General features: G+C 44.8%; 1 protein-coding gene across 4 annotated transcripts in view; it reads left to right on the forward strand.

Annotated features, from left to right (window-relative positions):
- The first annotated feature begins 13,390 nt into the window (after window positions 1-13,390).
- RASSF9 (Ras association domain family member 9) overlaps window positions 13,391-24,388 on the forward strand; it is a 38,917-nt gene continuing 27,919 nt past the window's right edge. For 2 of the 4 annotated variants that reach the window (XM_074941948.1, XM_074941947.1), the window contains exon 1: window positions 13,877-14,510. Coding sequence is in view for 1 of the 4 variants with exons in the window: in XM_074941946.1 (XP_074798047.1) it covers window positions 13,711-13,757 (47 nt within the window). In the remaining 3 variants the exon portion in view is untranslated. Of the gene's footprint in view, window positions 13,758-13,876; window positions 14,511-24,388 lie in introns of those variants that run through there. The other 2 variants (XM_074941946.1, XM_074941949.1) reach the window with 2 other exon arrangements.

Consider the following 24,388-nt stretch of genomic DNA (forward strand, 5'->3'; position numbering starts at 1 on the left):
CATGTGAGCCAGGGTGGGGATGCTGTCATATCTTAGTAGCATTCAGACCATCGTCTGCACAGCACTCTCAGGCCCACGCACCACCTTCTTTCACAGTGGCAAAAAGCAGCTGCAGGTAATCAAACAGTGGTTCTTCCTATTAGATGTAGTCCAATAAAAGAACAAACTAACTAACCTCTATTCACACTGTGTATCTGCTTTGTCTTTTGTATCTGTAAATACAGCTGCAATCAATTCTGTGGATGAAACCAAAGATGATGGGGTTAGTAGCTATAGAGAAGAGAAGCAAACTGCTAAATGTCCTGGAGTGAGAATAGCAGAAGCTACAGGTAAATGAGAGGAGAATAAGTATCAAATAATTGGTAAAGACTTCTACCCAGGGAGCAGAAATAATTAGACAGATGCAAAATAAGGGGAGAAATGCACCCAGCTGCATTCATCTCATTAAAGCAGGTTTACTTTCATATTATCTGTTTGACAGTGTCCTATGACATTGTTTTGGAACCATGCTCTGCAGGTGCTACAAGGAAAGTGTGGAATCCTGAATTTCATAGAGGAGTTACCCTTCCCCCCACAGAAGTGGGAGCAAGGCCTCCCCTCAAACTTGGGGGCATTGTGACTTCAATTGAATCACATCTGTGTAACCCTTCTCTGGTTATGGTCCATGGGTCTGAACAGAAGATGATGGCTGTTCCCTTCCCACCAGCCCCGTCCATGCCACTGTTCTGCTCAGCCTCCTGCCCCTCCCCCATTGTGGACCCTGGTCTACACTGAGAAAGCTCCCCTGGGTCTGGAGGAAGAGAGAATGGTCCCACTGAGGCAGCGGAGCCCCTTTCTGGATAGAAGGGGTGAGATCTCCACGTGGAGGTGTCCTTCACTCAGACATCAAATGCATGTTGTAAAATGTGAGTTCAGAGTGTCAGTAAAGGACAATTAAGTGTTTTCAGGGTTGTTTGGGTTTTTTTTTTGGGGGGGGTGGAGAGGGAGGGGAAGGTTGGCACCCCTGATTCACTGGTTGGAAAAATTCACCTATTTTCTTTTGCTTCCATCTCAGAGTTTCCTAGATAAGTGCCCATTCAGGACTGCATTTCTTCCACCCCAATAATTACATATTTTCCAAAATAACCTCAGTGATTTTACCTTTCAATTGCCTCCAGTATCCATGATACAGCCACTAAAACATGCACTGTTTTTTATTGAAATGTAATTAGATGATGTCAGTATCGAATATATGTATATATGTGTGGGGGCGGGGGGAGGAGTGGATAATCTCTTTGCCGTATACTACAGTATATACATACATTCCCCACTCCTCCCCAACCGTGACAGGTCATGCTTTGATATTGTTTGGTAAACTGAAACAGTTCCAGAGTGAGAAACTGTTGCTTTAACAGAGCACTTAAATTGTTGTTCGACTGAACTGATGAGAATGATTGTCTACAGTTCTTGAGAAGGAGAAATGAAATCTGCCTGAATTCAGTCGAGTGAATTCCACTCTTTCTCATGATATTCAGACATGCATGTAGATATGCCTCAGTTTCCCCTCACATATGATAATTGTAGGTAACATGAGCTGTCTCATATGGCATTGGTTAAATTGTATCACTTCAGGAGGAACTGGAGGGCACACTGTGAAAGTTTTGAATACATTATACTTTGTCTCTCCTTCCACTGTCCTAAGTCTCTCAGATAATTGTGCTGTTATTTTCTTTGTATTTGAGAGACAATTTCACTTCTGCTAGTTATTTAAACATCAGAGAGCTGTGGAAAGATTTTTGAGCTAATAATACTAAGGAATATTTCATCTGTGCACAATAGAAGTGCAGCATGTCTCTATTGCTGGAAAGAAATGTTCTCAGATCAGTAAGATTATGCTGAGATCTTCAGCTTTGACAGACCAATATGTTCTCAACTAGGGATGGTCATCCTGTTTCAGGGGCCTCAGTCATGCCCCTTTCTTTATGGCTATCTATATGGAAAGTCCCAAAATTTATGAGAGGGGGCTCCCAAAACTTTTTATTGTAATGTGGGGTCACAGGATGGATAAACTTGGGAACCACTAATTTAATTTATTTACACATTTTCCTTTACTTAATTTAATAGCTCTTTTTCATGCCCATTCTTCTTTCTATTCCTTTTCCAACATCAGGCAGAAATACAAGTTTTATTTAAATTCCGGTTGCATAAGCAATGAGCTTGATTTGGACATGTATGGTTCTATCATTTGCAGCGTTGACAATGCTCATGATTTTGTCACGATAATTATTGGTTTCCTTAAAGCCTCAGCTCCTGGTGTCAAGTGGCTAGGTCATGATTTCAGGCTTCATCCTTAAAGAAAAAGTAAGTTTCTAGCCCCCATGGCTATGGAGAAAGCGCCAAAATGTGACCCCAGTGCACCCTAAAGGCTCAAAAATAGAAGGCAAATAAAAAGAACCCCAAATCTATTCTTTTTACATAATCTCATGATTCTAAAGCCAATCTCATGATTTTTGGTGAGCCGGACTCATTATTTTTGAACATTTGGGGTTGGCACTACTGCATTTGAAAATCATTGTTAAGCCTAATAGCTAGATATGCATCCTACTGTATGCTCAGGAGTTCTTTTAGTATGCAAAGTAAGAATTAACAGAGTTGTGTAGTCATCATTATGCGAACATATCATGACACTCCAAATAGGTTCTATGCCCACCCAGAAACTTCCAAGCCTTTTACCTAAAACCTTTTTACCTAAGAAATGATGTGCACCGCACATCTGTATGGTGAGACTTGCATGCAGAGGCACCAACTTTCTAATGTGCCAGGGGTGCATGCCCCTGGCTCCGGCCCAGGCTCTGGCCCCACTCCACCCCTTCCCCCAAGGCCCCGCCTCATCCCGCCCTCGCTCCTCCCCTTCTGCTACCAGCACCTCCTGCATGCCGTGGAACAGCTGATCATGGCAGGCAGGAGGCGCTGGGAGGGTGGGGGAGGCACTGATTGGTGGGGCAGCCGGTGGGCAGGAGGCACTGGGGGAAGCGGGAGGTGCTGATCATGGAGGGCTGCCAGTGGGTGCTCAGCACCCACCATTTTTTCCCCAGCCCTGGTGCACCCACGGATTCAGTGCCTATCCATGAATGAATGTACAGCATTCAAGAAAATCCTTAGGGATTAAAAAGCAACCATTACAGTACGGACAATATGGTAATAAGAAGACATGTCACAACAGCAAATATGAGAAAACAATAATTTGCAACATAGATAACTTAAGTAGAAACCCAATGGACACAGAAATGAAAGCATATTGTTTTGCATAATAATAATCATCATCATATTTTGTATTTACATACAACCTTTCAATGAAAGATTTCAATGTTTTACAAACATCAATTAATCAAGGCCATGTCTACATGAGGAACACTTTACCAGCATAGGAATACCAGTATACTATACTGGCAAAGCACTCCTAGTGTGGACAGAGTTTATATCAGCAAACCTTTTACCTGGATAGTTTATTCCACCCCCATCCACCCGAGTGAAACAAGCTACACTGGTAAAAGAAATTGATTGACCATGGTGGGTGCAGGATCAGACTGCAAGTGAATTGTCCAAAGTAATGTGGCATGTCAGTGGCAGAGTATAGAATAGAGTGAAGGAGGGCTCCTGACTCCCACATTCCCGTGTTCTAATCACAATATAGGCCCAGTCCTGAAAACACTTGCACACATTCTTAATTCTAAACACAGGAGTAGTCCCGTGCATTTAATTAGGACTACTCAAATGCTTAAAATGAAGAGTAGGTATATGTGTTTGCAGAACTGGAGCACACTTTAAAATAGGAAATGGCAATATTCAAATAAATAACATTTATGAGTGTGATGATGTTGTCCAGATAAGCATTGGCTGAATTATGAACACTCTATATGAAGAATTCTGGCCTTTCTTCTGTTTGTGAACCATTTGCAAATTGAGCTGGATTTCTCTGAGTGTGTTATTCACATACGCAGTGGTGTAGCCACGTTGGTCCCAGGGTACTAGAGCAACAAGGTAGGTGAGGCAATAGCTTTTATTGGACCAACTTCTGTTGGTGAGAGAGAAGAAGAAGAGCTCTGTGTAAGCTCGAAAGCTTGTCTTTCTCACCAACAGAAACTGGTCCAATAAAAGATTACATCACTCACCTTGTCTCTTTGTTATTTATAAGTATTCACTAAATAGCTTCTATGAACAAGTGTTCACACACTATTAACTTTCAGTATTCATGGTAGGTGATTAGTCATCTAATTTATATAGCATTTTCTACTCCTGACTAGGATAAAAGTTTCTTTTTGTTGTTGTTGTTGTATTTTAATACAAAAGAATAACCAAAAACTATTAGTCAATAATGAACAGTGCACCTCTGGTATGAATTTTCAGGCAATACATTATTCTTGCCAAATCTGTGGAGATGATGTGATTTGCAAACATTTTCCTAAATAAACTGGTGGCTGTCCACATGCTGTCTAATGATTTGATCAATAATCTGTGCTGCCACTATTTTTTTTTAGCTGAAAGAGAAAATAACGTTTTCAAATCTTTGCAACCAGTTCTATTTGAATGAATAATACGACCCAATGAATAACAGCAAATTGGATTATATCCAGTCCTATATAGTCCTAATCATTGCAATATCTGAGCTCCTTCGAGTCCTGCACTAAGCAGCATGATTAACATTTGTCTTACTTACTTGTGAAAATATTTACATGGTTTTGTCCTATTAGATCAGCTATAGACTAGATGAAAATTGCATAAGATTTTCAATGCGTCTTGAGGAAATGGACAATTCTGTTCACAAACTAGAAAAGCTTTATAAAGTGAACTGCTGAATGAAACAATTAGGGCTGAGTTGTGGCTGTTGATTGCACTAAGAAACTTCTGGAGTAAGATGAGGTCTGAACTGACAATGCATTAAAATTCAGTGTACTGAATGTACCTAAAAGTATCTCAGGCAGAGGCTCATATTTCCATTGTGTTATATTGTAACTGTTCAATTTAAATTGCATAGGGCTCAACTGATTTCAGAGTTGTGAGTTGCCTTCCACTTGATCAGTACTATCTCACAAACAGAATTTCCTTATAAACAGGAAACTAATGCATCATAAAATACATTAAATCCTAAGCCTCTTTATAGGCACAAAGCAAGACAATGCTGCATTGAAGCAGTTACTATATCCTTCTCTCACTTCACTTTACATAAAATTAAAAGAGATTCCTCAGCAGGAATCTCCATATGATATAATACCTGGACAGAAATTAATTCACGTGCAGAGTGTATTCCTGCATCCTTTTAATTGAAGCTAATGGGGGTGTTGCCTGAGCAAGAAGTGAAGGATCAGGGCCTTAATATAAAAGTGAATGACTGTAAATAAATTAGAAAATCTGACCTCCAGTTCAGTGAAACAGACAGTAGTGTTTTGACTCTACTGTTCTAAAAGTTTCAAGGTCAGTTGATAACAGCACAGCCAAGGGCATTTCTGTCTCTCATAATACCTGGCAAGTGGATTTCTCAGATGGCACATCTGGCCTTAAGAAGAGGATAAAGCAAATTATGTAGCACCACATACAACTCAGACACATAAATTAGAGATTGACTAAGACTCAATAGGTCATATCTAGTCCATCTTCTTGACAGTGAAGGATTGATCCCTGCAGCATATTTGCTAGTTATTTATCTAGTCTAGTTAGGCTCTGGTGACTTAAGGCTTGGCTACACTTGAGAGTTACAGCTAATTAAAAGAGCCCCGGGCGCACTAGCTCACTACCCATCCACACTGGCAAGGCACGTAGAGCACTCTGACTCTGCGGCTAGAGCGCTCCTGGTACTCCACCTTGGCGAGTGGAATAACGTTTTGTGCACCCTGGCTGGAGCGCCACAGCGCCAGTGTGCACCTGGTCTGTTAGTGCCTCTGATCAGCCTCCAGAAGTGTCCCACAATGCCTGTTCTAGCCACTCTGGTCATCACTTTGAACTCTACTGCCCTGCCCTCAGGTGACCAACTGTCAGACCTGCCCTTTAAATTCTCTGGGAATTTTGAAAATCCCCTTCCTGTTTGCTCAGCCAGGCCTGGAGTGCTCTCAGCGCATCTTTCCAGGTGACCATGCCTCCACGCACCAGGCAAGCCCCAGTATGGCGCAGTGGCGAGATGCTGGACCTCATCAGTGTTTGGGGGGAGGAAGCTGTCCAGGCCCAGCTGCGCTCCAGCCATAGGAATTATGATACCTTCAGGCAGATATCAAGGGACATGATGGAAAGGGGCCATGACCGGGATGCTCTGCAGTGCAGGAGTAAAGTGAAGGAGCTGCGGAATGCCTACCACAAAGTCCATGATGCAAACAGCCTCTCCGGTGCTGCCCCTGCGACCTGCTGTTTCTACAAAGAGCTGGACACCATATTTGGGGGCGACCCCACCTCCACGCCGAGTACCACCATGGACACCTCAGAGCCCAATTCAACAAGACAGGAGGAGGATTAGGAGCAGCAAAGTGGGAGCGAGGGTGCTGAGGTGGAGGAAGACAGCCTGGAATCCCCAGATGCACGCAGCCAGGAGCTGTTCTCAGGCCAGGAGGAAGGTAGCCAGTCATGGCAGCCGGTGCTTGGGGAAGGACAAACACCAGAGGAGGTTCCCGGTAAGTGGCTTTTATTTTGGGAAGGAAGTTGGGGTGCAGGCTATTGGGGTGAGGAGGGTTAGGGCTGCACGCATGTCTAGATGCAGAATAGGGCATTGGGGTGCTCTCTCACATCGTGGTAATCGGCCTCAGTGATCACTTCAAAGGTCTCATCCAGAACTTGGGCAATGCGCTTGCGCAGGTTTCTCGGGAGAGCCACTGTGGTCCTTGTCCCAGTAAGGCTAACTTCTCCGCGCCACTGTGCCGTGAGGGGTGGGGGGACCATTGCTGCACACAAGCAAGCTGCATATGGGCCAGGGTGGAAGCCGCATTGTAGTAGAAGACCCTCCCTTGCTTCCCAGGTCACCCTCAGCAGCGAGATATCTTCCAGGATGAACTCCTGTGGAAAATGTGGGGACAGTGTTCAGTATAGGGGCCCCCTGCTGCTGTTGGCTTTCCCCAAGGCACAGAAACCCAGAGGACAGGACAGCCATGAAACAGTCAGTCACGCCTGACCCTGTGCTTACTCATCATTTTTTTGCTCCCGTGGGTTATATGCACTCGCTTTGGGCTGGGCAAATTATGCTATTGTGTAGACTGTGCTTCCCCTTAAGTACGGGGGAATCATTGCTCAGTCTGGTGTGAACAATGCTGCCTCTGTTAAGTGTTGCATTTTGCCTTTACAGATGCAACCTTGAGATCTCAGCCGTCCGTGTTATCACTGGCCAAAAGACTCCAAAGAATCAGAAAGAGGCCATGTAGAAGCAAGGAAGACATGTTGCATGAAGTAATGCAGTAATGAAAATCAAAGTGCAGGAGTGGCGGGACAGTGAAAGGAGTATCTGCCAGCAGAATGAGGAGCACCAGGGCAGCTCTCCACCATCAGGGCCGCTCTCAATTTCATGTCCTTGCTCCTCAGGGCGGGGGCGAGCACCTCACACAGTCCCATGAAAGTGGCTTTTCTCCTCCGAAAGTTCTGCAGCCACTGCTCGTCATCCCAGACTTGCAAGACGATGTGATCCCACCACTCAGTGCTTGTTTCCCGAGCCCAAAAGCAGCGTCCCACTGTGGTGAGCATGTCCGTGAATGCCATGAGCAAACTCGTGACATATGTGTTACTCCAGTCAATATCATCATCGGAGCCCTCACTGTCACTTTGGATCATAAGGAATAACTCGACTGCCAAACGTGACGTGCTGGAAAGACTCATCAGCATCCTCCTCAGCAGTTCGGGCTCCATTCCTGCAGACTGAAAGGGAAGACAGAGCGCGCAGTACAAAAAACGTTGAAAGATGGTGCCAAACGTGGATGGAAGCAGAGGGATTGCTGGGATGCAAACCGATGCATCACGGGGCATTGGGACAGGACCCAAACTGCCCCGCATTCCCCTCCCCCTTCCCACAAGCCACAGCACCAGAATGGGAAGAGGTGCTCTGTGGGATAGCTGCCCATTATGCACCACTCCCAGTGCTGCTGCAAGTGCCGCAAATGTGGCCACGCCAGTGTGCTTGCAGCTGTCAGTGTGGACAGACTGTAGCGCTTTCCCTACTGCGCTCTCCGAAGGTGGGTTTAACTCAAAGCGCTCTACATCTGCAAATGTAGCCATGCCCTTAGACGCTTTTGAAAATATACCCAAAAACTAAGGGCAGGTCTACACTTAAAACACTGTAGTGGTGCAGCTGTGCCGCTAGAGTGCTTAAATGAAGACACCACTAAACCAATAGGGGAGCTTCTTCCTTAGGTTTCAGAGTGGCAGCCGTGTTAGTCTGTATCAGCAAAAAGAACGAGGCGTACTTGTGGCACCTTAGAGACTAACAAATTTATTTGAGCTTCAGCTTTCGTGGACTAAAACCCACCTCATCAGATGCATGCAGTGGAAAATAGAGTAGGAAGATACATGTATACACAGAGAAAATGAAAAAAAGGGTGTTGCCATACCCACTATAATGAGAGCGATCAGTTAAGGTGAGCTATTATCAGCAGGAGGAAAAAAAAAAACCTTTTGTATTGATAATCAGGATGGCCCATTTCCAACAAGAAGCTGTGAGTAACAGTAGGGGGGAAAATAAGCATGGGGAAATAGTTTTACTTTGTGTAATGACCCATCCACTCCCAGTCTTTATTCAAGCCTAATTTAATGGTGTCCAGTTTGCAAATTAATTCCAATTCAGCAGTTTCTCCTTGGAGTCTGTTTTTTGAAGTTTTTATGTGGTAGTATTGTGACTTTTAGGTGTGTAATCGAGCGACCAGGGAGATTGAAGTGTTCTCCAACTGGTTTTTGAATGTTATAATTCTTGATGTCTGATTTGTATCCATTTATTCTTTTACGTGGAGACTGTCTGGTTTGGCCAATGTACATGGCAGAGGGGCATTGCTGGCACATATCACATTGGTAGATGTACAGGTGAACGAGCCTCTGATAGTGTGGCTGATGTGATTAGGCCCTATGATGGTGTCCCCTGAATAGATATGTGGACAGAGTTGGCAACGCGCTTTGTTGCAAGGATAAGTTCCTGGGTTAGTGTTTTTGTTGTGGGTGTGTGGTCGCTGGTGAGTATTTGCTTCAGGTTGGGGGGCTGTTTGTAAGCAAGGACGGGCCTGTCTCCCAAGTTCAGTGAGAGTGAGGGATAATCCTTCAGAATAGCTTGTAGATCTTGATGCGCTGGAGAGGTTTTAGTTGGGCGCTGAAGGTGATGGCTAGTAGCGTTCTGTTACTTTCTTTGTTGGGCCTGTCCTGTAGTAGGTAACTTCTGGGTACTCTTCTGGCTCTGTCAATCTGTTTCTTCACATCACCAGGTGGGTATTGTAGTTGTAAGAACGCTTGATAGAGATCTTGTAGGTGTTTGGTTCTCTGTGTATATATATATCTTCCTACTGTATTTTCCACTGCATGCATCCAATGAAGTGGGTTTTAGTCCACAAAAGCTTATGCTCAAATAAATGTGTTAGTCCCTAAGGTGCCACAAATACTCTTCTTCCTTAGGTGTAATTTAATCAACCTCTGCTAGAGTTGATACAAAGGGAGAAGCTCTTCCATCGGCATAGCACTGTCTACACTGGGGGTTAGGTTGGTATAACTCCGTTGCTCAGGGGTGTGGATTTTTCACACTCTGAGCAACATAGTTATACCGATATTGAAATGACAGTAAGTGGCTGCACTAATGAAAACAGATGATGAGATGGTCTGTTCAAATTACTTATTGCTGCGTTATTCATAAAAAGCAGTTTATTCATCAGTAATTGGGCTTTAGAATGAGCTACTACTCTGAAAAGTAATTAACACTAGCATCAGTTTTGAGGGATAGCTCAGTGGTTTGAGCATTGGTCTGCTAAACCCAGGGTTGTGAGTTGAATCCTTGAGGGGGCCATTTAGGGATGGGGCAAAAATTGGGGATTGGTCCTGCTTTGAGCAGGAGGTTGGACTAGATGACCTCCTGAGGTCCCTTCCAACCCTGATATTCTATGATTCTATCTTATGCATTTGATGACAGAAAGGTGATGAAGTGCAGGAGCAGTTGAAAATTTTTTTATTGTAGTGTAGACCAGGCCTAAGTCCCATTAATGTTCCACGAGAGGCTCCTAAATGATTTGGGTGCTTTTGAATTTTTTACCTTTAATATCCTAAGCCAGTGGTGGGCAACCTGCGGCCCGCGGGCCGCACGCTGCCTGTCAGGATAATCCGCTGGTGGGCCATGAGACAGTTTGTTTACATTGACCATCCACAAGCATGGCCGCCTGTGGCTCCCAGTTCGTGGCTCCCAGTTCATCGTTCCCGGCCAATGGGAGCTGCATGTCCCTGGACCACCGGAAGCAGGACTTCAGACTCCGGCCGCAGGATCATCCCTCCCCACGCCGCCCCTGGCCCCTGCTGCCTCCTCCAACCCCCAGCTGTACAGCCGGACCCCAGGCTCCAGCCCTCACTCCCACCTTCCCCCATCACTCAACCACCACTGCCTCCTCCAGTCCCCCATCACCCCTGGCTCTCCTGCCTCCTAACCCACCTCCCCATCCAGCATTTTGTTTGTCCCCCAGCTTGCTGGGGATGAGTAAGTCTGCTGTGAAAAGTGATATGAACAAATATACAAATATCACTTTTCACAGTAGCAGACTTACTAGCTAGCAAGTCTAAAAAAAAAATTAACAAAAAAAGCAAAACATACAAAGCACCTTATTTGTGTTTCTAGTCTGTTTAGGTGCAGTAAAGAATAGAGACAACTGTCCATTATTTTTATTATTAAGTCTGCAAAAAACTCTACATAAATAAATTACAATGATTTGGACATGTATATGTGCATATTTATTTGTTTTTTCCTAAAGATAATTAAGTATTTAAAGAAAAACTGTCAGAGAGGCCACTAGCAAGAGTTGGTGGCTACACTCTGAGGCCACCAAAAATTTTCTTGTGAGAATCCCCGATAGGTATTATTTTTGTTGATATAAATTTCTATTTTAAAAAAAAAATCTTGCTAAGCATTTTGTCTTCAGTGATATCTTGTGACAATGAGTTCCATGGGTTAATTGTACATTGTGTGAGAAAACTATTTCTTTTTATCAGTTTGAAATTTGTTTCCTTTCAGTTTCATTGTATGTTTCCTCTTCTTGCATTTTAGAAATAGTCAATTGAAACTCCCATCTCATCTGGTACTTTGTATACCTATCATGACCCCTCTTATTTGCCTCCTCTCTAAAGTAAACTAGACAAATATTTTCAATCTCATTTCAGAAAGTGTGCAAAGGGTAAGGTATGTTATTTCAAACTTGGATGGAAATGTACAGTTGTTATTGCAGGAGTCTTTCCCCAAATTCATGCCATTAAAATGAAAATGGAAACTTTAGAGGTTTTCACAATGAAGTGTGGGTATATAAAATTTACCCTGAAGATTTATTTTAAAACCTGCTTTGTGATTTATTTGCATAACAGCATTAAGTTTCCCGAGGCCCATCCATTTGATTAAGTTTATCTGGCAATTGCAGGTAAAAAAGGAACAAGTAGGCCACTACATCACACCATACTTTAGTAGTTACAATCAATTGATACTGTGAGGTGACTGCTGATTAATTTGGAAGTGTAAGAACAGCTGTAGATATTTCCCAATTCCCATTTATCTTTGTAATGAGGAGAAAAGTAAGTGAGCAATATTAGAATGCTTCACATTGCAATATACAGCAGATAAAGTTATTTAATGTTACCTTTGCCAACAAGGGAAAGAGGGAGGGAAAAACCCTTTATTTTAATACCTATTTTACTCTGAGAAATTCTCAGCAGTGGAATAGTAGTTCTGTGCCAAGACTGTCTTGCAAACATCTCAGGGGATTTGGAAAATATTTGTCACCATTTAAAGGTGAGGAAATCCCCACCTACGGCATATCAGCCCAGACCCAAAGTCAGTGGAAAGACTCTCATTGATTTCGGTGGGTTTTGGATCAGGCACATAATACCCAGAGTAGATCCTGCTTCATGAAACCGCTCTTGGCAGCAGCCTCAGGAATCTGAGGGATTTTTTTCCTGTGTGTGTGTGTATTAATTTAACCCACCCAAACAAGCTGTGACTCCAGTTCCTCTCTTTGTAGTCACAGCTCAGGGAGTTTACAGACCTGGGATTGAACTGAAAGTATGTGGGGCATTCCCAGGGCTGCCAGTAATAGGTAACCCATGGAATGGGCTCTAGCTTTGTTTATTGCAGGCTGATGTGACTATCTCTTCGTAGGGAAAGGGAATATTTTATTCCAATGTCAAAAATGACAAAGCCCCTTCTAGATAAACCCATCACTCTACCTGATTACTCCTCTTGTTTAATACAGACACCAGCAGAGGTGGGACAGGGCTAAATTCAGGATGTCTGATTAACCACTACACCTACAGCTTGGTATAGTCCTTTGCAGTACCATGAAGTGAGCGTAAAATGCAATGAACTCAGAATGGAAACATTTTACACCTACTCAGTAATGGTGCAAATAACTGTACAAGCTACAGGGCAAAGGTTCATTCTCCCCTGCCTCCAGTACCCTCCACCATCAGTTCCCTATTTATACTGCTTTCTGCTTTAATGGGTTTGCCTTTCTGCACTGTAATCCCCAGCCAAAGCCCATTGAAGTCAATGGGACCCATGTTTCCCCTTTCACAGCTTTATTACTAATCCTCTTTACGCATTAGTGCCCAGGTTTTTGGAACAAACAACAACTTTAACACATGCTTATTTCCCCTTTAACAAAGTCAGCCAAAAAGCTACACTATGTTGGAGTGTCAATGCGGTATTGCATTGTCCCTTTCTATTCTTCTGGCCACTCTCCCTTCCTAACAGCCCCCTTTTATGGCCCGATTTTCAAAGGTGCTGAGCACCTACAGTTCTCACTGGTTTCAGCTAAAATTGGGGGTTCTCAGCACTTTTGAAATTCAGGCCCTCTTGGGAAGTGCTATGAAGCCACAGGTGGCTGTTGAGTGAGGTTTGCAGATCAAAGTCTCTAAAGGTTTATATGCACCTAGCAAAGTATCCAATGTTTACCTAAAAGTACAGAGGGGCCAGAGAGGTAGCTGTGACCTACTTTGTCACCCTGAAATGAGAAGCAGCTACAGGTTGATTTGTAAGGCAGGTTATTATTATGCACTAGAACTGGTGGAACTACTGTCTGCCCTTCATTAAGGCTCGTGTTTAGCTGCTCGACTTGACCTTAAGTGGCTGGAACTTGGTGGAGAAACGTTGAATCCTTCTGTTGTGCGTTCTTGCCTCGCTCCCTCTTGGAGTCAAATCGCCTTTTCCCTTTGCTGATTGGTGCCTTGGCGGCTGGCAAGGCTGAAAGTTTAGCAAGTTCTGCAAATAACTTCACATCACAATAGAAAGTGGGTTGCTGTTTTTTTTTTTTTTTTTTTTTCCCTTTTCCTGCTCATAAACGCCTCCTTGAAGATTGCAGCTGGGCAGGACTCCAAAGGTGCAGCAACAACAACAAACCAGTAGTTCAGAGTTAGCAAATTGCACAACTTCCAGCTCATCGCTACGCTCGGTGACTACTAACAAGCTGGAGGAGGTGAGCGGGGGGAAGAGCACCCCAGCCTTGGTTTTGGACGCGTTGATGTCGTGCTTCGGCCGCTGGAGTGGCTATGGCTCCCTTTGGAAGGAATCTATTAAAGACCAGGCACAAAAGCAGGTAAAGAGTGAGTGTGTGGTCGCGCTGGGGCACTTGATGTGTCGTTTTGCAGTCAGGTAACTTCTCGGGGGAGTGCACGTTGCTGGGAAAAGTTGACACCCCCCCCCCCCGAAACTGTGACTTAGAAACTTTCCTAAGGGCTCGTGAGTCAGTTTAACGTGTTGGAGGGCTATTGATCCGCGTGTGCAAGAAGGGCTGCGTCTCCTTGCTCCGATCTGTGCATATTTCACACCCGATGCCTAGTTTAAATCCCGGCCAACACTTTCAATAGGAAGGGCAAGCTCTAATTTAACAGATTCCCTAGCCTTGGGGGCCCTCAGTGCTCCCAGGCCAGCCAGGTGGTTTAAAATCTCGGGCACCTCGTTTGTAGCAGGCTGCAGATTAATAGGAGTGCAAAGGAATGATTGAAATCCGGATGTTAACGCTGCCATGCGTGGTGGTAGCTCATTGCAGCCAGGGTTACAGCGCCCCTTATCAAGGCTGAAAAAAAAAAAAAAAAAACCTATCCGGCCCCTCTCTCGCACCAGGGCTTGCTTCTTGCTGCTGGAAGTTCAGAACCAGTGGGAGCTGAGTTGGTTAATTGAAAGCGGTGTGTTGCTGCATCGACTTTCAGGCTCTGCTGTGGGGATATCGGTCTCCCTCCTCCCCCCACTTCCCCCCGCACCAGCTTTTTCCGAAGTTTGCCTGGATGTAGGAACTGGGTCCTGAAAACTTCCAAGGATCCCTCCCGTTTCTTAACACGTCCCTTTAACTGTAAGTTTGGGGTGGGGACGGGGGGTAGCATGGTGACTCGAATCGGTACGTGGAGAATTGAGCGGCTTTTAGTGTCCCTCTCCCGCGCCCTGAATTTGGGACCCTCTTTTTGCTAAGAAAACTGTTTCTGATCAGCTCAGGTTCGCTGCTGCGAGTTCTAAGCATACAGGTTGATTTTGGCGCCCCCCCCCCCCCCCGAGTCAGACTTGCTTCTACATGCCATCTGCATAGACTGGAAGGGGAACTAAGCTTGCACGGTATGGAATTATGTAATTATTTTAAGTGCTAATATGGCACTAAAGTCTTAAGTGCAAGTTTTCATGGAGAGCACATGCTATTTCAGTCTCGAGTTGCGAATGACTCTACAAGTCTAGCTAATGCCACGCATAACTCGGTCACTAAAACGCCGGCTGTGAAAGCCTCTGTGGTTCTCTTTACTTCATGTTCTCCTGCATTTGGAATTTCGTTCATAGTGATCCTGATCCCTTCCTAGTGGGCAGGATTGGGCCCAAAATGTGACTGTATTTGTGGTTTCCTAACTTTATCTGAAGTAAGTTTATGGGTTTTTTTTTCTTTTTTGTTCATTGTTTCCATGCACAGTTATGCCAAAGATTTATACTGAGATTGTGCATACATTTTAGTGAATTATTAATTCAACAAATTAATGAAAGCAAATCACTCCATCAGCTAGGGCCTTCATTAACAATAGTATATTATTTTAGAATCACTAATAGCATGGGATACTGCCCACAAAAGTGTATGGGAACAGGACTATTGTTAGTATTTTTCATAAGGGAATTTCGACCTTCTGGAAAGGTTGATATATTATTTTAGACCAAACTAAATGTATATAAAATTACTGTATTTTCCTTATACTTAAAAAAAAAGAATTGTATTATATTGAAATCAATTAGCTGAATAAATACATAAACCCAGAAATACCCCTCCCTTTCATTCAGCTGTGAATCTCTTTCTGATTTAAAATACACCCCTTATGCTAATTATGTCCATTTTTTGCAGAATGAAGGTCAATATAGAAAGCGTTTTAGTGTGAATTACAATGAAAAGCTGAGGGGAATCTCCAAAAACTTGAGACAAGCTTTTCTTTTTCTTCCAGTTTCTCTCTGAAAATGGCATATCAATTCTGACTGGTACAGAGGTGGTGTTTTAATGGAAGATGAGGGGGAGGAGGAGGGGATATAGAAGTCCTGTCCATGTATAATAAGGGTTGGGGTAGGGGAGAGAAGTGGTTCTTTTAAAAACTTCCCTAACTGCATTTTCAAACAGTGGAACCTAAGTGTATATGTCTAAACTTCTCTCTTAGAACAGATTTGTACTTGAGAATTCAAGGTTAGCTCGTAGAGATGGTAAATGGGTTCTGCCATCTTTGCCAGCTTATTTCAAACCTTACACTGAACTGAAAGTGTCATTCAAGCTTGACATTGGGAGGCAGTGTTATCTGGTGGTTAGAACAGGATATACAGTGCATCTGGGCAGAGCTAGCATAGGCTACAATTTCCAAAAGCATCTACATAACTTAGGAATCTTAGCCCAATTGATTTTCAATGAGACTAAGTCTCCTAAGTGCCTATGGGCCATATTTTAAAAGATGAAGATAGGTACCTAGGAGAATTTTCAATAGCATCTAGATGTTTAAATCACCTTGAATGAATTAGGCGCCTAAATGCCTTTAACATCTGGCCTTAAATGACTTTTGAAACTGAGTCTTAGGCTTGTAAGTCACGTAGGTACTTTTGAAAATTGCTGGCTCTGTCACTACCACATCCATCATTCCAGAATTCCTTGCCCACCTCATACCAAGAAAGATTCAATCATATTTTCTCATTCATTGAGGCCGGTCCCCTTGATTTTTTCAGAGCAAACTCAACTACCGCATAGATCTAGCATGCCATCTAATTTCACAAATTGTTTATTTTTAGACCAGACATGGAGGTGAGGGTCCCTCGCCCTCATGCAGATCTCCTGCAAGTGCCAATCTATATTGCCAGGCGCAAACAGCCAGAGCAATATCTTTGGAGCTGTCTGCATAACTCAGCCATAATGGCCTTAAGTTTGCTACAACCATTTGTGTGTTTTATTTACATACACACACTGTTGCTTGCTGATTGGGCATTACTATTACAAATCCGTTATTTATATTTATTGCTTTTGCTCTTGCTTCATGAACATTTCCATGTCTATTGCTCATTTCTTAGCCTGCACCGGTAGCCACTGAGTTCATGCAGGCAAAGCCACTCTGCTGATCAGATTTAGCCTGTTCTCTTTGCCCTGAGCGATGATCGGCTGTTCAGCATTGGGCTCTGATGTGGGAATGGAGGCTAGCCAAGCTTGCAGTCCCTACTGAATGGCCCTTCCCAATTAATACCCAACTAGCCCCTGAGGACTCACTGCAGGGCAGGATAGCCAGTTAGGTCAAAGACTTGGTTTAAGCAATACCCATTTGGCACTGACTCTAGATCCCCACATGCCTCTCCTCTACTGGCTTCACACTGAACCTGTTCAGATCCTGATACCAACTGCTTATATTTTCCCCAGGTCTATAAGTCAGTGTGATGCAGTACATACTAAGCCTTGGTGAAGGGACACTCGAAATGCTCAGCATTTGGGTTTGGATTGGCTAAGAACTCAGTTCCAATGCTGATCTGAATTATCGCAACCTCATATAAACTGGGCTGGAAGTCTCATGAGAACATATACACAATGTCTGACACTTCCCTTCTTGGATGGGGTTACCATGAGAGCAGACTATCTTGTGCCATTTTGGCATTCTTGTTCCAATCCCACCTGGACTCTGGAGTGTGTGTTTGGGGGCTTATTCAGAGCCTAAAATTGAATTCAGGTTCAGTTTTAGAAATGGGAAGATATTCAGGGTGGTGACATAGTATATTTTCCAAATTAGTGTTGTCCATGACTACATGCAAGTTCTTCAAGGCAGGGGCTGTCTTTTTGTTTTGTGTTTGTACAGTGTCTAGTATAATGAGGTTCTGATCCAGGACCAGGCTCCTAGGCATTATGGTAATACAAATTAATATTAATGATGTTGCTCTGCCATCAGAGAAAGGATCCTCTTTTTGGCCCCAAGCTCACATATTATAATTTATTTTCTGGTCCAACTTGTCTGCTTTGTCACAAGAACCAATCTGGTTGCAAATACTTTGTAGTGATCCCTGTACATGGCTGCTTGCTTCACTTTCAGGAAGATCTATATGTCTGGCAAAACACTAGCTTTATTTCTAAAGAGTTAATTATCTACTGTTCTGGGAGAGTAGACTGAAATTGCAGTGGAGTAAATGGAATGACTAATAGACTTGTGTGTAATACTACACCATCTGGAGGAAGAACAATACTTAAGCAAAGTTGAAACGAATCTGAAACACCAGTATAATGTTCAGTGGGGGTGAGAAAACACTGCAGATGAAGAAAAATGTTTTCAATGGAACAAAAGTCCAATCTTATTGATAAAATTATTTTTATTGCACTGGTGAGAAATTAAGATTTCATGTGTATGAATGGGAAAAGGGGATCAACTGTGCTGCTGAACATGGAATGACTTCAGTACAGAGAAGTAGATTTTCAGTGGCGGGATGGATTTTAACTCTGTATCCTCCATAAAAGTCACATTAGTGACACGGCTAAATTTCATAGAATGGTCTGAAAACGTATCCTCAGACCCTTTTGCCCAAGCTCCAGCATTCTTAGTTTGTTTTCTTTGGATTGTTGAATAATAATAAAATATGCAAAACAGATGGAAGTACTTTACAGACGTTATTATTTTAAAATAACCTGCAAACATTAAATAATAAATGCTGTACAAACATTTATTAATTCTTACAACATCCTTGTATGGGAAGGAGGTGACTACTAATTCATATTGATACTTCACTGATGAGGCAAAAGGTAAAGTGATTTGCCATAGACCACACAGCAAGTTAGTATCGGTACTGGAGTGTAGGACTTTCTGGTTCCCAGTCACATGTTCAAATGGCTGGACTGTTGTCACTATTGTTGTTGTTATTAAGGTAGTTCCTAGGAATCAATGAATGAATGAATGATCAGGGCCCCATAGTGCTAGATCCTGAATAGGCACATAATAAAGAAGACCATCCTTGCCACAGAAATTTTACAATCTAGGGGCCTTTGTTGAAGTCTGTCAGTATTAGACAGAATGCAACAGGTGGACAAAACAGACAAGTCTTGTATTGGAGTACGTATAGTTTAAAAAAAACAATAACATGTAAGTCTCAAGTAGGTAAGCAGCTGCAATACAGACAAATGCTGTACAGCATTCTCGTGAATCCCTGTCAGCCCACCTCCTTCCTGACCTTGTTTGTCCCTGCTATTCCAGTCCTATGTCTCTGATGAGAAAAGACTGTCACAGATTCGGCAAAATATTTGTCACAAAAATGTTGCTGATGACATTTGCCTTTCATTTTCTGGAAAACTGCAGAATTCCTGCACTTGTAAAGCATTGGAGAATTTTCACCCAATACTTTCTACTTTTGTGTATGTGAGATGTAGGAGTTAAGGCCAAGAAATATTCAGAAATGACTAGTGATTTTGGCTGCTCAACTTTTTGGGCGTCCAATCTGAGACTGTTTAAAGGGGACTGATTTTCAGAAAATGCCGCACAACTTCTGAAAACTAGACCCCATCAGAGTGTCTCCAGTTGGGTGCCCACAATCACCAGTCACTTTTGAATATCTTGGCTTGACTTGTCTACAGGGCATTGCTACCTAGATAATGGGATGTGGAGTAAGGAGACTTGAGTTTTACTCCTGGTAATGTCACTGACTTGCTTTGTGACCTTTAGCAGTTGATAATCTCTCTGAGCCCTGGTCTACACTAGGACTTTAGGTTGAATTTAGCAGTGTTAAATCGATGTAAACCTGCACCCGTCCACACGATAAAGCCCTTTATTTCGACTTAAAGGGCTCTTAAAATCGATTTCCGTACTCCACCCCGACAAGTGAATTAGCGCTTAAATCGGCCTTGCCGGGTCGAATTTGGGGTACTGTGGACACAATTCGACGGTATTGGCCTCCAGGAGCTATCCCAGAGTGCTCCATTGTGACCGCTCTGGACAGCAATCTCAACTCAGATGCACTGGCCAGGTAGACAGGAAAAGAACTGCGAACTTTTGAATTTCATTTCCTGTTTGGCCATCGTGGCAAGCTGCAGGTGACCATGCAGAGCTCATCAGCAGAGGTGACCATGATGGAGTCCCAGAATCGCAAAAGAGCTCCAGCATCGACTGAACGGGAGGTACGGGATCTGATCGCTGTATGGGGAGAGGAATCCGTGCTATCAGAACTCCGTTCCAGTTTTCGAAATCCCAAAACCTTTGTCAAAATCTCCCAGGGCATGAAGGACAGAGGACGTAACAGGGACCCAAAGCTGTGCCGCGTGAAACTTAAGGAGCTGAGGCAAGCCTACCAGAAAACCAGAGAGGCGAACGGCCGCTCCGGGTCAGAGCCCCAAACATGCCGCTTCTATGATGAGCTGCATGCCATTTTAGGGGGTTCAGCCACCACTACCCCAGCCGTGTTGTTTGACTCCTTCAATGGAGATGGAGGCAACATGGAAGCAGATTTTGGGGACGAAGAAGATGATGATGAGGAGGAGGTTGTAGATAGCTCACAACAAGCAAGCAGAGAAACCGGTTTTCCCGACAGCCAGGAACTGTTTCTTACCCTGGACCTGGAGCCAGTACCCCCCGAACCCACCCAAGGCTGCCTCCTGGACCCGCCAGGCGGAGAAGGGACTTCCGGTGAGTGTACCTTTTAAAATACTATACATGGTTTAAAAGCAAGCATATGAAAGGATTACTTTGCCTTGGCATTCGCGGCTCTCCTGGATGTACTCCCAAAGCCTTTGCAAAAGGTTTCTGGGGAGGGCAGCCTTATTGCGTCCTCCATGGTAGGACACTTTACCACTCCAGACCAGTAACACGTACTCGGGAATCATTGTACAACAAAGCATTGCAGTGTATGTTTGCTGGCATTTAAACAACATCCGTTCTTTATCTCTCTGTGTTATCCTCAGGAGAGTGAGATATCATTCATGGTCACCTGGTTGAAATAGGGTGCTTTTCTTCAGGGGACACTCAGAGGTGCCCGTTCCTGCTGGGCTGTTTGCCTGTGGCTGAACAGAAATGTTCCCCGCTGTTAGCCATGGGGAGGGGGGAGGGTTGAGGGGGTAGCCACGCAGTGGGGGGAGGCAAAATGCGACCTTGTAACGAAACCACATGTGCTATGTATGTAATGTTAACAGCAAGGTTTACCCTGAAAGAGTGTAGCCACTGTTTTATAAAATGTGTCTTTTTAAAGACCGCTGTCCCTTTTTTTTTCTCCACCAGCTGTATGTGTTTCAATGATCACATGATCTTCTCCTTCCCAGAGGCTAGTGAAGATTAGAAAGAAAAAAAAAACGCACTCGTGATGAAATGTTCTCTGAGCTCATGCTGTCCTTCCACACTGACAGAGCACAGACGAATGCGTGGAGGCAAATAATGTCAGAGTGCAGGAAAGCACAAAATGACCGGGAGGAGAGGTGGCGGGCTGAAGAGAGTAAGTGGTGGGCTGAAGACAGAGCTGAAGCTCAAATGTGGCGGCAGCGTGATGAGAGGAGGCAGGATTCAATGCTGAGGCTGCTGGAGGATCAAACCAGTATGCTCCAGTGTATGGTTGAGCTGCAGCAAAGGCAGCTGGAGCACAGACTGCCACTACAGCCCCTGTGTAACCAACCGCCCTCCTCCGCAAGTTCCATAGACTCCACACCCAGACGCCCAAGAACGCGGTGGGGGGGCCTCCGGCCAACCAGCCACTCCACCAGAGAGGATTGCCCAAAAAACAGAAGGCTGGCATTCAATAAATTTTAAAGTTGTAAACTTTTAAAGTGCTGTGTGGCATTTTCCTTCCCTCCTCCACCACCCCTCCTGGGCTACCTTGGTAGTCATCCCCCTATATGTGTGATGAATGAATAAAGAATGCATGAATGTGAAGCAACAATGACTTTATTGCCTTTGCAAGCGGTGATCGAAGGGAGGAGGGGAGGGTGGTTAGCTTACAGGGAAGTAGAGTGAACCAAGGGGCGGGGGGTTTCATCAAGGAGAAACAAAGAGAACTTTCACACCGTAGCCTGGACAGTCATGAAACTGGTTTTCAAAGCTTCTCTGATGCGTACCGCACCCTCCTGTGCTCTTCTAACCACCCTGGTGTCTGGCTGCGCGTAACCAGCAGCCAGGCGATTTGCCTCAACCTCCCACCCCGCCATAAACATCTTCCCCCTTACTCTCACAGATATTGTGGAGCGCACAGCAAGCAGTAATAACAGTGGGAATACTGGTTTCGCTGAGGTCTAAGCAAGTCAATAAACTGCACCAGCGCGCCTTTAAACATCCAAATGCACATTCTACCACCATTCTGCACTTGCTCAGCCTGTAGTTGAACAGCTCCTGACTACTGTCCAGGCTGCTTGTGTACGGCTTCATGAGCCATGGCATTAAGGGGTAGGCTGGGTCCCCAAGGATACATATAGGCATTTCAACATCCCCAACAGTTATTTTCTGGTCTGGGAATAAAGTCCCTTCCTGCAGCTTTTGAAACAGACCAGAGTTCCTGAAGATGTGAGCGTCATGTACCTTTCCCAGCCATCCCACGTTGATGTTGGTGAAACGTCCCTTGTGATCCAGCAGAGCTTGCAGCACTATTGAAAAGTACCCCTTGCGGTTTATGTACTCGCCGGCTTGGTGCTCCGGTGCCAAGATAGGGATATGGGTTCCGTCTATGGCCCCACCACAGTTAGGGAATCCCATTGCAGCAAAGCCATCCACTATGACCTGCACATTTCCCAGGGTCACTACCCTTGATATCAGCAGATCTTTGATTGCGTGGGCTACTTGCATCACAGCAGCCCCCACAGTAGATTTGCCCACTCCAAATTGATTCCCAACTGACCGGTAGCTGTCTGGCGTTGCAAGCTTCCACAGGGCTATCGCCACTCGCTTCTCAACTGTGAGGGCTGCTCTCATCTTGGTATTCATGCGCTTCAGGGCAGGGGAAAGCAAGTCACAAAGTTCCATGAAAGTGCCCTTACGCATGCGAAAGTTTCGCAGCCACTGGGAATCGTCCCAGACCTAAAACACTATGCGGTCCCACCAGTCTGTGCTTGTTTCCCAAGCCCAGAATCGGCGTTCCACAGCATGAACCTGCCCCATTAGCACCATGATGCATACATTGGCAGGGCCCATGCTTTCAGAGAAATCTGTGTCCATGTCCTGATCACTCACGTGACTGCGCTGATGTCGCCTCCTCGCCCGGTATCGCTCTGCCGGTTCTGGTGCTGCATATATTGCTGGATAATGTGTGTGGTGTTTAATGTGCTCCTAATTGCCAAAGTGATCTGAGCGGGCTCCATGCTTGCCGTGGTATGGCGTCCGCACAGAAAAAAGTCACGGAACGATTGTCTGCTGTTGCTCTGACGGAGGGAGGGGCGACTGACGACATGGCTTACAGGGTTGGCTTACAGGGAATTAAAATCAACAAAGGGGGTGGCTTTACATCAAGGAGTATTTCAGGCAGGACTTCACGGAGGGTTCCAATAAGAAATGGTGCACCTAAGTAATTGTTCTTATTGGAACAAGCAGGTTGGTCTGGCCTCTGATTGATACATGGCTAGATTTACCTCGCTGCACCTTCTCTGTGAGTGACTGCAGTGTGACCTAAAGGAATGAGTCCCCTAGACGGGGGAGTGGGGGAAGCAAACGAGTACAAAACAAATCTGGTCTATTTCTTGTTTTGATCCACTCCATCTATCTTTTACATCTTTGGCTGGCAGCAGACGGTGCAGAAGGACTGCAAACCATCCACATCTCATGGCTGCTCGGCAGAAGACGGTGCAGTAGGACTGCTAGCCATCCTCATCTCTTGCCTGCCTGGCAGAAGATGGTACAATAGGACTGCTAGCAATCTGTATCGCCTGCCTGCTCACCATAAGGTGGTTCAATAGGACTGACTGCAGGACTAAAGAGAATGACCTGGTCAAGTCACTCCAAATTTAGTCCCTGCGCCTATGTCTGCCCAGGCACTGCTGGCCGACGTGGCCAGGAGCACCTCGGACATGACGATGACGGCTACTAGTCGTACTGTACCGTCTGCTGCCACAAGGCAATGGGTTGATGCTGCTGTGTAGCAATGCAGTACCACGTCTGCCAGCACCCGGGAGACATACGGTGACGGTTACCTGAGCGGGCTCCATGCTTGCCGTGGTATGGCGTCTGCACAGATAACTCAGGAAAAAAGGCGCGAAACGATTGTCTGCCCTTACTTTCACGGAGGGAGAGAGGGAACGGGGGCCTGACGATATGTACCCAGAACCACCCGAAACAATGTTTTAGCCCCATCAGGCATTGGGATCTCAACCCAGAATTCCAATGGGCAGCGGAGACTGCGGGAACTGTGGGATTGCTACCCACAGTGCAACGCTCCGGAAGTCGACGCTTGCCTCGGTACTGTGGAAGCACTCCGCCGAGTTAATGCACTTAATGCACTTAGAGCATTTTCTGTGGGGACGCACACGCTCGAATATATAAAACCGATTTCTAAAAAAACGACTTCTATAAATTCGACCTAATTTCGTAGTGTAGACATACCCTGAGCTTCACAGTCCCTCCCTGTAAATTGAGGGTTGTGCCATGTGCCTGCCTCAGAGGGGCATAACTAAACCATGTGTCATCTATAGAATTGCAAAGAGTGAAAGCCACCCAGGAGGAGAGGGGGAATCTAGAATCTCAGCATTCCTTGTGCTGAGCCTTGTGCTCAGTCCCCTGCACCATGCTGCCTATAGGACATCCCAAGACA

Source organism: Natator depressus, chromosome 1 (genome assembly GCF_965152275.1).
Source record: "Natator depressus isolate rNatDep1 chromosome 1, rNatDep2.hap1, whole genome shotgun sequence".
In the NCBI taxonomy this organism is placed as follows: Eukaryota; Metazoa; Chordata; order Testudines; family Cheloniidae; genus Natator; species Natator depressus.